Source organism: Cyprinodon tularosa, unplaced genomic scaffold (genome assembly GCF_016077235.1).
Source record: "Cyprinodon tularosa strain WSP-4 unplaced genomic scaffold, ASM1607723v1 ctg773, whole genome shotgun sequence".
Lineage (NCBI taxonomy): Eukaryota > Metazoa > Chordata > Actinopteri > Cyprinodontiformes > Cyprinodontidae > Cyprinodon > Cyprinodon tularosa.
The window spans coordinates 212,256-229,838 of record NW_024039533.1 but is presented as its reverse complement, the minus strand read 5'-3'; the positions used below and the strand labels follow the sequence as shown (position 1 = coordinate 229,838).

General features: G+C 39.8%; 1 protein-coding gene across 2 annotated transcripts in view; it reads left to right on the top strand.

The window, feature by feature from the left end:
* Positions 1 to 11: 11 nt before the first annotated feature.
* lrsam1 (leucine rich repeat and sterile alpha motif containing 1) overlaps positions 12 to 17,583 on the top strand; it is a 31,052-nt gene continuing 13,480 nt past the window's right edge. The window contains exons 1-12 of one of the 2 annotated variants that reach the window (XM_038270711.1): positions 12 to 294; positions 2,526 to 2,686; positions 3,618 to 3,674; positions 7,579 to 7,623; positions 7,693 to 7,770; positions 10,083 to 10,151; positions 10,231 to 10,315; positions 10,401 to 10,522; positions 10,595 to 10,685; positions 14,336 to 14,445; positions 16,371 to 16,400; positions 16,599 to 16,721. In XM_038270711.1, coding sequence (XP_038126639.1) covers positions 2,615 to 2,686; positions 3,618 to 3,674; positions 7,579 to 7,623; positions 7,693 to 7,770; positions 10,083 to 10,151; positions 10,231 to 10,315; positions 10,401 to 10,522; positions 10,595 to 10,685; positions 14,336 to 14,445; positions 16,371 to 16,400; positions 16,599 to 16,721 — 882 coding nt within the window. In that variant the 5' untranslated portion in view covers positions 12 to 294; positions 2,526 to 2,614. Of the gene's footprint in view, positions 299 to 2,525; positions 2,687 to 3,617; positions 3,675 to 7,578; positions 7,624 to 7,692; positions 7,771 to 10,082; positions 10,152 to 10,230; positions 10,316 to 10,400; positions 10,523 to 10,594; positions 10,686 to 14,335; positions 14,446 to 16,370; positions 16,401 to 16,598; positions 16,722 to 17,583 lie in introns of both variants that reach the window. The other variant, XM_038270709.1, reaches the window with a different exon arrangement.

Here is a 17,583-nt window from a genome sequence, read left to right as displayed (position 1 = left end):
TAACTCTGCAAAGGCGCAGATGTTTGTCGTTTAACCGCCGTGGTGAATTCAGCTAACTACACAGAGAGAGGGGGCGCAGCCTTAAATATTTCTCCATCGATTAACTTTATTGCCTGACAGGGTTAAGACGTAACTTTTTGAAGGTTTAAGTCCTTTCGGACAGCGGCATTACCCGAGGCATAGCTGTTAGTAGTTAGCTAACGCTGGGACTCTTTACATTATGCTATTTAATCTTATTTAATGTGTTTGACCGTTAAATAAGAGGAACGGGGAACAAACTAACACCAACACAGAGTATGTAAGTATAACATATAATTTTCGCATCTTTAAATATTAGCTATATGTGGTGTTTGTACATTTTTCCGTGTTTACCAACATGCTAGCTGTGTTAGCATCTGGTGTTTACAGTAAAGATGAAGGTTAGCATCATCCTGTTTTCCACTGGTAGCTCAGCTGCTTCTGTTTTCTGTTGCTAATAGAACCAACAATGAACCAAGCAGACAGTTAGCATTCATGTAGAGCTACGTCTCACATAAACATCCTGGTTTTTTCCATTAAAAATATAATAAACAGAGTGATTATGGAGACAAAATAAGCTTCAAATATGGGCGAAAAAAGCTTTTAAAACAATGACTATAGAATCAATGCAACTACTGTCATTATAATTGATAAAATAAGATATTTAGCCTAAAACGATAGGTTGGCTCTTTCTGCTTTGCTGATGGGAAATGATCAGTTTCTGCTCCTGCTCCGCCCACTTCCACTGAGGCTGCACTTCCACACTAACCCATCCATCTATAAACCCATCCATCCATCCATCCATCTATAAGCTCATCCATCCATTAACTCATCCATCCATCCAGATCAACAAATACTAGATATTTCTTACAGTATTTGAGAAAGCAAAGTTTCAAGCAAAAGCAGCTTTTAAGAAAGAACAACTAAAAGCCTTCTCTACCAAAATTGATATTTTTTTTAGTTTGCTTTTCAGATGTTTTTATTTATTTATTATGGTTTTCTTCACAGTCTCTTTTCAGATGTTGAAAGTTGAATAAAAAACAAAAATGGAGAAATTCTATTTTACAAATTGCTATTAATAAAATCCAGTTCTGCAGATTTGACTCTGTAAACTTTTACTACCCATAAGTATAGAGGTTTGGATCGAGATTTAAAAATATTACTTAAAAAATGAAAGTCTAAAAAGTAAAATCTGGATAAAATAAAAAATAATTGAAAAATAAAATCTGAAAAGATAAAAGCTTAAAGAATAGCAAGCTGTAAAAATATTGTTTTAAGTTTTAGATAGGGATGCACGATATTGGGATTTTGGCCGATATCCGATATGCCGATATTTTAAAACTCATGTAGCCGATAACCGATATCGATACCGATGTTAAAGCTGGACAAAAATAAGTAGTCATTGAAAATAGCAGTTTTGTTATCCATTTCTGACACTTTGAAAAATAATATACTCAAATATATTTTCATATGCTGATATCAAATGGATTTTTAAAAACGCGGTATCGATCTATTTTACTTGCAAAACCTCGTGAAATTTCATCGTTCTGTTACAAACTCTGAATTTTCGGGGGATTTCGTAGCATAACGATGACATATAGCAATATTTCATTAGTAAAAGAGATTGATATGGTGTTTTTAAATGGCAATATATCAGCATATGAAGATATTGGGATATTTTAATGTATCAATATTTTTTCCCTCGTCTTTAGAAGTTTTTAAGTCTGTAAAAAAAGACGTTTTTGTGGAAGAAGAAGTAGTATTTTTATTTTTTATTTTTTTACTTTAGAAACTCAGAAGCTGATCAAATATCGGGTTAAATATCGGTGGGGTGGCCGATGTTCGATATTCAGTTTTAAGGCCGATACCGATAGGGGGCTGATTATATCGTGCATCCCTAGTTTTAGATAAACATAAATTACTCTTAAAACCTTCAAGCTTTCAAACTCACATTCTAAAAATGTTCTTTTCTTAAAACGTGGTCTTTGCTGCTGATAATATTGAAATGAAGCTCTGCTAATGCTGCACTGTTGTTGTTTTTAATCCATTAGTCATCAAATTTCATATTAAAAATGGATTTTAATAATTCATATTAAGCATTCTTTTCCCTGTGTGGATTAGATATACAATCTAAATATTGATTTAAGGAAAAAAAAGAAAGAACCTGATGAACAAGTTAGACATTTTGGGGGTTTTCTCCAGAAAGGGCTACGGTTCTTTTCTCCCCCAAACCGACATGATCATTTAAATGTCAAAAAAATATACATATTTCCTAAATGCATGAAAATTATATCTCCTAAAAATTAAAAATAAAGGGTTTCCTTTATATTTGTAATTTCCATCAATTTCATGACTGTAGATCTGTTTTCCTTTCTTTTTTATAAAACAGAGAAAAATAAACATAATCAGTTTCAGTTGGAATTAGGAGATCACAAAGAAAACCTGCAGTGGAAAGCCTGATTGGTCCGTTTCTAATTAGACTTTTAATTTCCTGGATGTCAAACCAGCTCCTGCTGGGTGAGGGACGTCCAGTCTGTCCATCGGTCCTGTAGGAGCAGCTCCAGAGGGTGATCTGTTGGAGCGGCTGGGAGTCAGGATGCCTCTGTTCTTCCGGAAGAGGAAGCCCAGCGAGGATTCCCAGAAGAGGTTGGAGCATCAGCTGTACTGGGTGAGAACTGGGCCGGGTTCTGGGCTGTGTGGAGTACGGAGGGAACTTTGCTCCAATATTGCTGCAATCAAAAAACACGTAATAAACAAAATGCAATCCAGAAATAAAACTGCTTAATAATTAAGGAGAGGTTTCAGGTGTCAACTTTGCTGTTTTGTTATATTTTATTTTTTCAAACCGTATGTTTTAAATTGTGTTGTCGACATTTATATTTTCAACGTTTTTTAATTTTTTTTATTTCTCTTTTTCAGATTGAGTTTTACGAATTGCATTTTTAAATCTAACGTTGCTAACGTCCAGCAGATGCAGTTTCTAAACAAAACAATTCATAAAACCAAATCTAAAAAAAAGAGAAATAATAAAAAAGATGAAAATATAGAATGTATAAAGAAAGAATGTTAAAATTGAAACCTTAGAAAACAGCAATTTTACTCTCGTAATCTTATTTGATAGAGAAGTTTTTTACAGTCTTTGGATTTTTTTCATTTACAGAATTTTCAAATTTCCATTAAAGTGCTTTTTTTTTTTTATTCCATTTACAGTTTCTTTTTTTATTTACATAAATTATTTTCTTTCCTAATTTCTATTTACAAGATGTGTTTGCTTTTTTTCCTTCAAATTGTCATTATAACATAAAATGTTTTATTTATTTGTTTTCCAAATTTCCATTTACAACACACTTTCTTTGGTTACTTTTTAATTGCGTTTACATTCTTTTTTTTTTATATTTTCATTTGTAAAATATGGATTTTACTTTTTTCAAATCTTGATTTACAGGATGAATTTTTTGCTGGCAACAATAATAATAAAAAATTCCTTCCATAGTTGTGTTTTTTGGACGCCCATCTGAACTATAAAGATCAGCACATGTTGATTTTCTGCAGAAAAATAAAATGTTTTTTTTTTTATATTTTTCTTATCTGATCTGCAGGCGAACCAAAATGGAGCCGGCGACATCCTGGACGTCTCCGGCTGCGAACTGGCAGAGGTGAGGACCAAACTCTTACAGTAGGAGCAGTTTTCCTACTTTAGCCGTTAGCTTGATGGGGATAAGCTACCAGCTACTCAGAGTTAGCCCTAAGGCTAGCACAGCTAGCATTTCTTCTGCTGTTTCCTTCATCGTTTCTAAAAGCAGGCTCCTCAGTCCTCAGTTGGTGGATGATTGAAAACCATCTGATGGACTTTCTGGAACCTGCTGAGCCGGCCCACCAGATCCGGCCCACAGGATCAGCAGAATCAATCCTAATCAAGTCTAGAGATGATGGCTGGATCTGTTTAGCTCAACATCCAGTGTTGGTTCTTCTTCTTTACTCTGTTTTCCTCTCCGTCTCACCTAAGATCAACATCTGGACCGTAACCTGACAGGTCCACTTGTTTGGAGAACAAAGGTCCAACATTTACTTGTTCTGACCTTTGATCACATCTTTACCTCTTTAGCATTGTGGCTCAGAGATCATCTCCAAAGTGCTTCTGGGTCATTAGAAGATGTTGGCAGAAGCTGCTGAAAATCCAGTAAACATTGATGCTGCAGCTTTTCTTTAGATGCAACCATTGGGAGCAGAAGAGGAGAACCATTTCAGCTCCTCTGCTCCGGCCATCAGTAGAATCAATCTCAGTTGGACTCTTTCTGATCGTTGTTTGACTCCTCGGTTTTGGCTGAATTTGACTACAAATGGAATCAGAAACGGCATTAAATGTCCCGTTCGGTTCTTTCCAGAGTCTTTTATTAGATCTGTTGTCAGCACAAACCTGGAGGAAGCTGATGTCAGGAGCTTCCTCTATGCCATTTATTTCCCCTTTTCCTCCCGTTTGGTTGGTTGATCCCAAAGCTGTGAGTCTGTGGCGTATTTGGTGACGTCATCTGACCCTGTGAGCAGAGATTGTCCAAAAACTCAGAAACTCAGACTGAAACAGAGATCAGGAGCAGCTGCTAGTGAATCGAGCCTGCCAGCAGATTCTGTTCCTTTATTACAAACCAACCAAACCAACGGGCAGCTGGGATGGGAATTTCAGTTTAGATTCATAAAGCCACAGATTTCAATAACTCCAGGTCCGTTTCTCCATATGTGTTCTTGAGCGTTCTCGTGTCCTCGTGAAACTTCATCACTGTTCCAATTGCCGAGAACGCCAGACCGACAACGCACCAAATCCCCGGATCTTGTTCTCGCCCCGCCCACTTTATGGAGTATGCGTCAGAGCAGACTCGTCCGTCCTTGAGATTGACAGCTGTCCCAGCATGCACTGCGGCAGCAGCAGCTTTCAATGGATCTCTCCATTGAAAGTTTTCTGTTGCTGTTGTTCAATAAAAGTAAGTTTTAAGATAATTTCATCAGAGAATATTATACTTTAAAGCGTCACTATATGGTCCATTTACAAATTTAATGTGTGATTTTTAAAAAAATATTTCCGAAGTTGAGAGGACCGCAGCAACCAGCGGAGCTCCGAAGCTAACAGCAGCCAGGGCTAATGTTAGCCCGTCTGCAGCAGCCCTCTCTCTGCATTGCCGTGTGTGAAGGACCGCTGGCTCTGATGGCGATTTTTTTTGCTTTTATTTGGCAAAATGTTCATTTGATTTGTGTTTATCTGACTGTGTTCATTATTATACCCCCACTAAATGACAAAAGTCATAAATTATTATTATCTAGAGACTAGGGATGCACGATATTGGGATTTTGTCCGATATCCGATATGCCAATATTTTAAAACTCATGTAGCCGATAACCGATATCGATACCGATGTTAAAGCTGGACAAAAATAAGTAGTCATTGAAAATAGCAGTTTTGTTATCCATTTCTGACACAAATAATATACTGAAATATATTTTCATATGCTGATATCAAATTGATTTTTAAAAACGCGGTATCGATCTATTTTTCGACTTTCAAACTTTGTAACATAATTATGACTTTGAAAGTTCAAAGTATGACTTTGAATCTCATAATTACGACTTTCTATTTGGTATTTTTTATTTTCATGTGGGGGAAATGGGCTTCCATAGGAGAAAGATCTCGCCCATGGAGCCATTTCTGTCAAGACTCTCCTTCTTTTTTCTGAAATGATTTATCTTTAATACATAAATGATAACAACAACAAACAAAAACTAAAACAGAAATTTTGCACCGGCATATGAGGAACAAAAAAAAAAGTAAAGACATAAGTCTGCCTTAGAAGAATAATTTGGATTATACAATTTAGTAGAAAAGAAGCGAAAGAGAGAAAAATGATTAGGAAATTATTTGTATTATCTCTACCTCCATTCATTAACATCCTTTATACCTTCTGGGAAAGCAAACATATTCACTCTCATTTGATTTCCAAATATAAATTAACTGAGAAATTTATCTTCTGTACATCATAATTTTAAATCTCACAGGCAGCTGCTAGTGTCTGTTTTCTGTTCAAGTTGGCACATGTTATTCTCAGTGCCTCTTTATAAAAAGACTTGAAAGCTGAGTTCAGTGCTTTTAGCGATTTCTGAACCGCTTCATTCATCCAGGGTGGTTGGTTGACCTAGGTGGTAATTTTCTTTTTGATGCTGACGTCTTCAATGCATTTGTTGATGTAGGCTGACACAGTCATGGCAAACTTACCAATATTTAACAAGTTGTCATATGTTGCTGCAGCGTTGAAGATGTTCCAGTCAGATTTTGTTAAGATCCATCCGCAACTTTTTAAAGATAAAAAATGTCAGTATTTAACACATTTTGTGACCATAGCTCCAGCAGGCGTTGGCGATCATAGATGCGGGTTTGAAGTCTAGTTTGTATCGTTTTAAGCACCATATTCTGTGAAATTCCCAAGAGGAGCTGTTCTTGGCCGCTGCCTTGAAGCGCCGCCATGGGAATATCAAGGACTTTGTAATAGACTGGGCTGTTCCTGAAGCTCAGGACATAATGTGCTAACCTGACTCCGCCAGATGGATTTGCTCCGCATATCCATCTGGAAACCTTCCGTTGAAGTAATTTTGGGAAGGGGTGAAAATACTGGTTAGCTGATTGGCCTATGTTGGTGATAGACGGGCCAAATAAACCAATCAGATCAACGAAGCATATGACGTACTAACAGAGCGACGACGAAGAGGAGCCAATTGATAGATCAAACTCTTGCCGAAACCAGTCGGGAGAAGAGCAAAAACATCTTTTCCTCTGAGAAAAGCCTCCAGAGCAGTGTTTTGCTCTTCTTTCAGTGAAGAAATACTCTGTAATCCCGATAAAACTTGCTCGATAGCCACGCTAACGCTAGTTTCATCGGCTGAAGCCGCCATGTTCTTTAGACTGAACTGTCACGCTTCTCGTTGCGTCACACCTCAACCCGCCTCAAAGCCAACGCTGATTGGACGTTCGTTTGGTGAACGGCTCCAAATTTTCTTCAACGGAGAGTCTCCAGACTGATCTGCGAGTGAAACCTTGAAAGCTCGCCAGATCAGGATGGTCTCACGAGGCTAATGATGTGCAGGTTTTTAAGGTCTCTTTTCCTACTTCGTGCAGTCAGACAGGTTCTGTTTACAGGATTTCTTGATTCTTCCAATCTGACAGCAGTCAGGTCTGGATGGGGAGAGGAAAATTAACCTGGATTTGGTTAATTCCATTAATCCCGCTATAGCGGCCTTTTATTTTGACAGCCTGTAGACAGGAAGTAGTTGTGAAGGAAAGGAGGAGAAGACGACCTTCAGCAATGGGTCTGAACTCTGGGCGCTAAGCGCTCCACCAGGCACTGCTCCAGTAGATTCCTGTTTATTGGGTTGATTGCTGGTTTAAACTGGTCTCTCCTGGTTTTGAGCTTTTTTTTTCTTATTGTTTAAAAACTCTTCTTTATTTTATATTTAGCAAATGTTTAGATTAGTTTGATGATCAGAAATGCTGCAGACACTGACGCCTGGTTTCTTCTACAGCTCCCGTCCACGGTCTTCTCCATCTGTAAGGTCCAACAGAAGAAGGTAGGAAGCTCCGGTTCTGCTGCTCTGTGTTTGTAACAAACGAGACGATTAACTGCCGATCTTCTTCAGGTCCTGATTCTCCACACCAACGAGCTGAAGCACCTGCTGCCCAAAGGATATGACATCATCTCCCTGTCTACCTTAAAGGTACGATCCTTTGGTTCAAATCGCTTCAAAACTCCTCCTCTCTAGTGGTTGTCTGAACAAACATCATGTCGGCCAGATGTTTGGGTCCTCGGTTCTCCAGAGTTTCTGAAAGTTTTCTTCTGGTTCAGAGAAATTATAAAGTGAAGAGGACGTCAAACTTGGATCATGAGCTCAGAGGTGAAGCTCTGGGTTGCTGGGATCATCAATCAGACTGATGGTCAGAAGATATGGATCAGAACCAGAAGCTGAGATAAAACTCCTCAGCTTCCTGGGAGAGCTGTAAGGGTGGAGCTGCTGCTCTTCCACATTCAAAGGAGGGAGCTGAGGTTCTTCATCTGACCCTGAAGCCTCCTGGACCTCTTATTATGACGATAAAGCTTATTGAGTGGCTCAGGTTATCCTGAGCTATCTCTATAGTTAGGGGTGTGGCCTAATGACATCGACACCCTATATAAGATGTGCTTAATTATTAGGCAACGTCCTTTCCTTTGGCAGAATGGGTCAGAAAAGAGTTTTGGCAGACTCTGAAAAGTCAAAAATTGTCTTTCAGAGGGGTGCAGCAGTTTGGAAATTGCCAAGACTTCGAAGCGGGATCATCGCACAATCAAGCGGTTCATGGCAAATAGCCAACAGGGGCGCAAGAAGCGTTTTGATAAAAGAAGATGCAAAATAACTCCCATGAACTGAGAAGGATCAAGCTGCCAGGAAGCCATTGGCCACCAGTTGGGCCATATTTCAGAGCTGCAACATGTCTGGAGTGACGAGAAGCACAAGGTGCTCAATACTCAGGGACATGGCCAAGGTAAGGAAAGCTGAAAAAAGGCCACCTTTGAACAAAACACACGAGACAAAACGTCAAGATTGGGCCAAGAAATATCTGCAGACTGATTCCTCTAAGGTGTTTGGGTCTGATGAAAGGAGAGTGAGTCTTGATGGGCCAGATGGATGGATGGGCACCAGGCTGGATCAGTAAAGGCCAGCAAGGTCCTTATCGACTCAAGGTGGAGGTAGGGTAATGGTATGGGCAGCTATCATCAAAGATGAGCTTGTGGGACCTTTTCGGGTTGATGATGGAGTCAAGGCCAACTCCCAGACCTACTGCCAGTTTCTGGAAGACACCTTCTTCAAACAGTGGAACAAGAAGAAGTCGCCATCATTCAAGAAAAACAGGATATTCATGCAGGACAATGCTCCGTCACACGCATCAGAATACACCACAGCGTGGCGGCCAGAAAAAGCCTTAAAGGAGAAAAATAATGCATGGCCCCCTTGTTCACCTGATCTGAACCCCATGGAGAACCTGTGGTCCTTCATGAAATTTGAGATCTACAAGGAGGGAAAACGGTGTCTGGGAGGCTGTGGTGGCTGCTGCACGTAATGTGGATCGCAAACAGATCAAGACACTGACAGAATCTATGGATGGAAGGCTTTAGGGCGCAATGGTGGAGAAAGGTGGCTATATTGTTCTCTGATTTGTTTTTGTTTTTTATTACGTTGCCTAATAATTCTTCATTGTAATATTTACCTGGGCACACAGACATCCTCATAAAATGCCCAAATCTACAAAAAAAAACACTTCCAAAAACATGAAACTTTGATATTAAGAAGTCTTTTGGGTTGATTGAGAACATGATTGTTGCCCAATAATAAAAATAATCCTCAAAAATACATAATTCTGCACACAATGTAGGCTTAGACTGCTGGAGGACATAGGGACCCCTTTCTCATCATTCTTCTTCATTTTATCTCTATTTTCCCACTGTGCAGAATCTGTTAATTCAATCTCTAACGTTCTGCTCTCTCTGATTTTTCATCCTGGAGAGAAATATCAGCTGTGCTGCTGCCATCAACATCTTTGTTTCTAGATGTTCAAGATCGGCCTGTTTTTCAGTGTGTTTAGTGGACATGGCAGCCTTTTACAGTTGCCTTTTGTATCTATCCTTCTTTTTCTATGTCTGCTTCTGTCTCCTTGAACCCCAGTCGGTCTCAGCAGATGGCCGCTCACACTGAGCTTGGTTCTGCTGGAGGTTCCTTCCTGTTAAAAGGTTTTTCCTCTCCACTGTCGCTACAAGGATGCTTAGTGTGAGGGATTGCCTTTGAATCAATGAGTCGATGCAATCAACTGGTTTTCCTTAGATAGAAAACTTTGAATCAATCTGACTGGATGATCTGGTGAACTTTAAAGTGCCTTGAGGTGACAGGTGTTGTTAATTAGGCGCTATAGAAATAAACTGAACTGAAATTTGTTTTTCCCTACCCACAGACAGGCATCTCTTGTTCCTCTTCTCATTGATCTTCTTTCTGCTTGCCAGGTTTTGGATCTGCATGAGAACAAGCTCAGCTCTCTCCCAGAAGACATTGGACATCTGATCAACCTGCAGGTAAAACCCCTGCTTCCCTCAGCAGATCCACAGCAGAACCTCTGCAGCTCATCATCACCGTTCGGTTCCTCTCTGTCAGATCCTGAACGTGGAGAAGAACCGTCTGAAGAACCTACCGGACTCCATCGGGAAGCTGCAGCTCCTGCAGACGCTCAACCTGAAGGGTGAGGCGTTTATTTCCACGTCTCAGAGGGACAAACTGGCTGCAGCCGACCAGTTCTGAAGCAGACGTTTGTGTTTTTCTGACAGGAAACTGTCTGACTGAGCTGCCGCCGGCCGTCGGCTCTCTGAGCAGCCTGCGGACCCTGGATATCAGCGACAACGACCTCCAGCAGCTCCCCAAACATCTGGCCTACATCCGCACCTTGGAGGTGAGTGTGCGGCGGAGCGTCCCGTCTTTATGGTTTCCTGCTGGTTCTGATGAAACGTTTGTTCGGGGACAGAGCTTCACTCTGGATGCCGCTAAGATGAGCTACCCGCCTGCATCTGTATGCGCAGAGGGAACGGAGAGCATCCAGCGCTTCTTCTGCGATGGTAGGCCTAAACCTTCCTGACTTTTATACATGAAGATCTAACTATTCTGTTCAGCACTGATTGAGATGGTACGTAAAAGCTCTTATTATGGCGTCACATTTATTTCAAAACGCCAGCGAGCATAATAAACATACTTGCATGTATGTTAAACTACTTCTGCGCATGGTTTATCTACAGGGTTCCTGCGGGTCCTTAAAAAGTCTTAAAAGGCATTGAATTCTTCAAAAATAAAATTAAGGCCTTAATTGGTATTAAAATGTCTTAAATCAGTCTTTCGTAGGTCTTAATTTTTAAAACATCATAAATAGGATCATTTTTATTACGATTTATTTTTGTAATCAAAATAAAACGTTAAAATTGACTTTTTTTTTTTTTTTATTAAAAAATAACGGCTCGCCATTATTGGTTCCGTCCCGATAGCGGAACCAATAAAGCGTTGTTGGGGCCGGGACATTTGGGAGATGCGCCATTAACTTTTTGTCTGGAAAATATGAGCAAGTGTAAATGTAACCAAAATTGTCTCCAGCCAAGAGTTTTCTCCACGGCTAAAACCAGGGAACATACATGAGGCTCAGTGGATTTAGTGCAAGAAGTCATTCAAGCTCAGAACGATGGGAATTAAGGCAGTGGAGTCACACATGCGAAGCACGAAACACAAAGCGTCAAAATGGAGTTACAGAGAAACAGCCGGTATTTCTCAGTTTAGTTCCACCCTTGTCTCTGCAACGCCTCCACTTATCACCAAATCAAACATACTAAGAAAACCATACAAAGAAAAATAGCTGCTAAAAAGACTTAGCGCTGGTTATGTTGGGGCTTTAAAACTGATTTGTTTTGTTCCCTGCTAAAACAAAGTTTGTGAATTCAGTTAAATAATTGTTAAAATATATCTGTCATTTGTGTGTTTTTAGCTTTCTTCCTGTATGGGAAGCTTTTCAACATTTGAAACATTAGTGCAGTGGTTTATGTTAAAATAAACCTTTGGGTTAAGTTGTCGCAAGCAGGCTTTTCTTGTGTTTCTTGTGAATTTGGTCTTAAATTTTTATTTCAAGTGGCATTAAAAAGTCTTAAAAGTCTTGAATTTAACTTTCCTTATGCTGTAGGAACCCTGATCTACCACCACCACAGGCGAGAGGACGTGCGGAGACAGGCGCCATCAATAATCTCCGCTTTTTTCCCCTTTCCGCTCCTGTACTTTAGCCAAAGGCAACAGAGTTGGATGTAGCTAACCTTGTTCAGAGCATTTTGGAACTGCTGCTCCCGTGTCCCGCCTCGGTGTAACATCATCGGATGTGTCGCTTTGAGACATCTGATTTGCGGGCGCATTTCACTCCATAGAGAGTAGCTATGTGGTTGGAGAAGAGACACACAGCAGCACTCAGTGAATATTAACCAGCAGCTACTTCGATGTTTTGGTTGGTTAAAAATTAGATCATACCACAAAAAAAATCTATTTGTTTGACATATGGAGCTTTTTCAGTTAAAAATGACAAAAGGTTGTAAGTTTATACAAGTTAGTATTATAATGCAAGAAGCCTGAGAAAACAAAAAAATCTTTGCTTCTCAGAGGACCATGACTCCCAGTTACAGGTTAGAATTAACATGTTTTCTTTTTCTGCAGACAGAATCAGACCGCTACAGAAGAGGATTAGGGCCACTGGAAAAAAAAAAAAAAATTTTACCAGATTTTTTTAATTTTATTTCAGTTTAATATGGGAAGAAAGTCAGAATTCTGACTTTTTTTCTCTGAATTCTGACTTTTTTTCTCAGAATTCTGACTTAAATCTCAGAATTCTGACAGCTAACAAACATGTTAGCATCAAGCCATAGCCATGTCTGTTTTAGAGACTAGCTCTCTTGTTTTAATGACCTTCTGCTCCTCCATTAATGAGGGGACCCCTCGGGCACGTAAAGAGTTGCCTAATTCCGTAATTTTCCAAGAATGTGTCACTGGCCACCTCAAACAACTCACATCTTTGTCAGTGAAGCTGAGTGCTCCCACATCTCTTCCTTCATGGTGCCCATCCACATTAAAATCCAAAATTCTGAGAATAAAGTCAGAATTCTGAAAAAGAAGTCAGAATTCTGAGATTAAATTCTGACTTTTTTCCCATGTTAAACTGAAATAAAATATAAAAATCCGTTAAAGGAGAAGTTCACTTTTTAACACTTTTAGCCCATTTTCTGTAGTGTCCAGGATGAAATCGAATGATCGACACCAAAAGTTTGACAATTGCTCCTGTCTCTGCTTTTTGGCTCATTTAGAATGCCCCCCTGGCTGCTTTAGAATGGCTAGCATAGAGCATGTCCAATAATGTCCTTAAAACAACCTTAAACGTTCTTTTTTTTAAATATGCTACTCACCGGGTCGTCAGCGCTGTTCAATGACGTTCCAAAAAAAGTTTCGTGAAGAAAAAACGTTCCTGTAGTGTTTTATTTAGCATTTTGTAAATCCCATTGAGTTCTGTTGCAATAGTCAATATCCCTCCGCCACCGGAAACGGAAATGGGGCCTGTTTACACAGTTGTAGTCTTTTCGCTTCACTCTGTGTACTCCGACGTCGAGAATCAAGAATCCACCTTTCGTATTCCATTTTCAGAGTTTTTGAAAGTGTTTAACAGAGACGTTAGCACCTCGACGTCGGAGTACACAGAGTGAAGCGAAAAGACTACAACTGTAAAAACAGGCCCCATTTCCGTTTCCGGTGGCAGCGGAATATTGACTATTCCTACAGAACTCAATGGGATTTACAAAATGCTAAATAAAACACTACAGGAACGTTTTTTCTTCACGAAACTATTTTTGGAACGTCATTGAACAGCGCTGACGACCCGGTGAGTAGCATATTTAAAAAAAAGAACGTTTAAGGTTGTTTTAAGGACATTATCGGACATGCACAATGGAAGCCATTCTGAAGCAGCCAGGGGTGGATTCTAAATGAGCCAAAAAGCAGAGACAGGAGCAATTGTCAAAACTTTGGTGTCGATCATTCAATTTCATCCTGGACACTACAGAAAATGGGCTTAAAGTGTAAAAAAGTGAACTTCTCCTTTAACTTTTTTTTTTTTTTCAGTGGCCCTAATCCTCTTCCATAGACTGCATCTATATATCTTGAAATTTAGTTTCTGGCGTCATTATATTAGTAAAGATGTTCATAAATCTTTTTAAACAGAGGGAAGTAGGAAGAGCTGCAGATTTAAAGGCGAAACAGATTTACTGGGATATGCAACACGCAATAAAATATATCTCCAAGTTCACAAGAAAGTTTACATGAACAAAATATGCTATAATTAAAATGAGGCATAACCATATTTTTCTGGATGGATGGAATTGAAATTGTATATTCTGATATATCGATTTTGGCATCAGGATCGACTGTTATTCATAATGTTTTTTCATGCATTGATGTTTTTGGGCCCTATATATGTAACGCACTAAAGAGTCTCTTTAAAGAGATTGTTGTGCGTTTGTAGATAAACCATACGCAGAAATAGTTTAATGTTTATGTTGCTCGCAGGCTTTTTGAAATAAATGTGACGGAATAGACTCTGAGATGTGGAAAAACATGAAAGCAGACAACGATCACGACACCACCTGACAAATAACTGAGTTTTATGTTGTTGTAACTCGATGCTTGATGCGGTTCACAGAGCTAGGAGAGGAGTACTGCCCTCCGTCTCAGTATCTCCTGCCGGTTCTGGAGAGCGATTGTGGCAAACAGAACTCGGACTGTTTGGATGGACTGGAGGAGGCCTGGCAGGTACGTCTCACAAACACCAAACACAGCGTGAAGTTTTCACCAACACCGGGGTGCATTTTCTACTAATAAAGATCCCTGTTAAGCTTCTAAACTCAGATGTACTGAAATAAACTGCAGCTCCTCTGTTTCCGGTTCAGCATAAAGCAGAGTTAAGCTCTAAAACAATATTCCAATCTTTGAACATCTGCTCAATCATTCATCTGATCAGCTTTCTGATGATACACACTTAAGGAGCCAACATACTTGTGTGGACATATCTGTTTAGAGTCCATGCAGACTCTAGGAGGAGTCCGCCTCAACTTAAGGCCAATTTTTATGCAAAGTGTCTCACTAAACTGTATTCGTACTGAAATGTTTGCATCTGATCAGCTGATAACGGGACATTGCTGTAAGCAACCAGCTGCCTCACCGTCAGGTGTGCGGTTGAAGAAGAAACCATGCAAGGCGCCAACCTAGACTTTGTTTCTTTTGTTTTAAAATCCAATAAAGCCTCACTGTTTTTATTGCATTTAAAAACTTTGCCTCAGTTGTTATTCACATTTATTTGCTGCTATTTTAAAGAACACCTTAAATACATTAACACACCAAGCCTTAGAACTTGAACATTCCGTAAAGACTCTTAGACCCCCTTTTATCCCATTTTATTGGCCTTTCATTTACCCTGTGCTTATCTTCAGTAGTGTGTAGTATTTACATATTTATTAGGTAAAATAATACCGTAATGGAGATTTTTAACAGATATTTCAATGTTATGTAAATCCCTTTATTGTCCCACAATGGGGAAATTCACTCTCTGTATTTAAGCCATCCCCTTGGGGAGCAGTGGGCTGCCATTGTGTGGGGTTAAGGGTCTTACTAAGGGACCCAGAGTGGCAGTCTGTAGGAATGAGCGGCATTTGAACTCAGAACCTCCGGGACAATCTCCGGTATAATCTGTGGTTGTCTGTGATTATCTATACAGTGAAAGATTTATCTCTTGGCTCAAATCCACCTCATTTTTGAAGAAACAGAGACAATTTCCTTTGGTTTTTGATTAATAACTCTGCTGATAACCATGGTTTAAACTACTAAATTGGTGAAAGAAAACTGGATTTGAACAGCAGATCCAGGAGTCCTAACCTGACTCCGTCAGGTGGATTTGCTCCGCATATCCATCTGGAAACCTTCCGTTGAAGTAATTTTGGGAAGGGGCGAAAATACTGGTTAGCTGATTGGCCTATGTTGGTGATAGACGGGCCAAATAAACCAATCAGATCAACGAAGCATATGACGTACTAACAGAGCGACGACGAAAACACAACCACAAGCCAGGCACAAGCCAATTGATAGATCAAACTCTTGGTGAAACCGGTCGGGAGAAGAGCAAAAACATCTTTTCCTCTGAGAAAAGCCTCCAGAGCAGTGTTTTGCTCTTCTTTCATTGAAGAAATACTCTGTAATTCCGATAAAACTTGCTCGGTAGCCACGCTAACGCTAGTTTCATGGGCTGAAGCCGCCATGTTCTTTAGACTGCACTGTCGTGCTTCTCGTTGCGTCACACCTCAACCAGCCTCAAAGCCAACGCTGATTGGACGTTTGTTTGGTGAACGGCTCCAAATTTTCTTTAACGGAGAGTCTCCAGACTGATCTGCGAGTGAAACCTTGAAAGCTCGCGAGATCAGGATGGTCTCACGAGGCTAAGTATCATCTGCATATAGTGACATTCTGGAGATAAGAAATAATAATATGTGAGAGAAATTTTGACAATTTATGCAATGCTTTTGCGCAGAGTGACTCCATCTTCCACAACCAGCAGCCTGAGGCTTTTTACACTGAATGCTGTTCCTGTCTGAGTGCACATATGTGCAATGAACTAGGAGGACAGCTGCTGGAGATGGTTCATGTATTGACGGAGGTCTCATTCAGCTGTTTTGTTTCTGTTGCAGAGCAAATTCAACGACTATGAGAGGAAAAAGGTTGGTGACAAATCTCATTGTTGTTGCTTTCATTGAACTCCAAACAAGACACACAAACCAGTACATTTATGATAAGAAGAAGAAACCTTTATGTTTATTAAAGTTTACAGCCTTAAACTTGGACATAAGACAGTTTATTTAAAGCGTGTTGCTGATAATATGATTGAAGTTTAAAAATTCACTTGCTTTGTCCTTCAGGAGCAAAAGCTACAAGAGAAGCTGAAGTTTGAGCGCCACCTAGAGGAGCAACAAAGGGAGCACACTCAGCTGTTCCTCATGAACAACTCCCAGAAGGACAACCTGCTGAATTTAGTCCGACAGGTACGTCAGCGCCTCTTTTTAATCTGTTCAGCTCTGAACTGTGAAGGAAGGAATGGGTTTTAGAGGAAATATTTATGAGCATCAAAGGGAATCATGTTGGATCAATGAGAATCTCTGCAACATATCAGTGTAAACTAATGTTTCTGATTGCTTCATTTCACATTAAATTACAATTATTATTATCAGTAGATCATTTATTTTAGTATTACAATCCTGAAAGTGACCAAAACAACTATTCAGCTTCTCACAAAAAGTGCAGTTTATCAGATAAAAAAAAAGTTGTCAACAAACTGCTGTATATATTACTTTATAGATTAGTGGAAAGAAAAAAGTAGAAAAAGGAGAAAGTATTAAGTCAAAAGTACTCATTGCTTACCAGCACTTAAAACATGCACATTTTGAACGTTTTATCGGTGCAAAATCAAAACCATAAGGCCTCCTACATGTATCAGCAGCATGAGATGTTGCTTCTTCTCTGCATTTTTAGGCTAGCTTTTAATACACCTGTAGCCTCTCTCCTTATGGATCCGTTTCTCCACTCTTGTTCATCTCTGTCATCAACTGGAAACTTTGTAAAGCTTTTTTTATTGTCATTATACTGTCACAAGTACAGAGCAACGAAATTAACTCTATGCATTTAATCCATCCCCTTGGGGAGCAGTGGGCTGCCATTGTACGGCGCCCGGGGAGCAGTGTGGTGTTAGGCAGGGCTCGATGTTAACCATTGCCCGATCTCCCTAACCTGATCGATTTGCTCCGCATATCCATCTGGAAACCTTCCGTTGAAGTAATTTTGGGAAGGGGCGAAAATACTGGTTAGCTGATTGGCCTATGTTGGTGATAGACGGGCCAAAGAGGATGA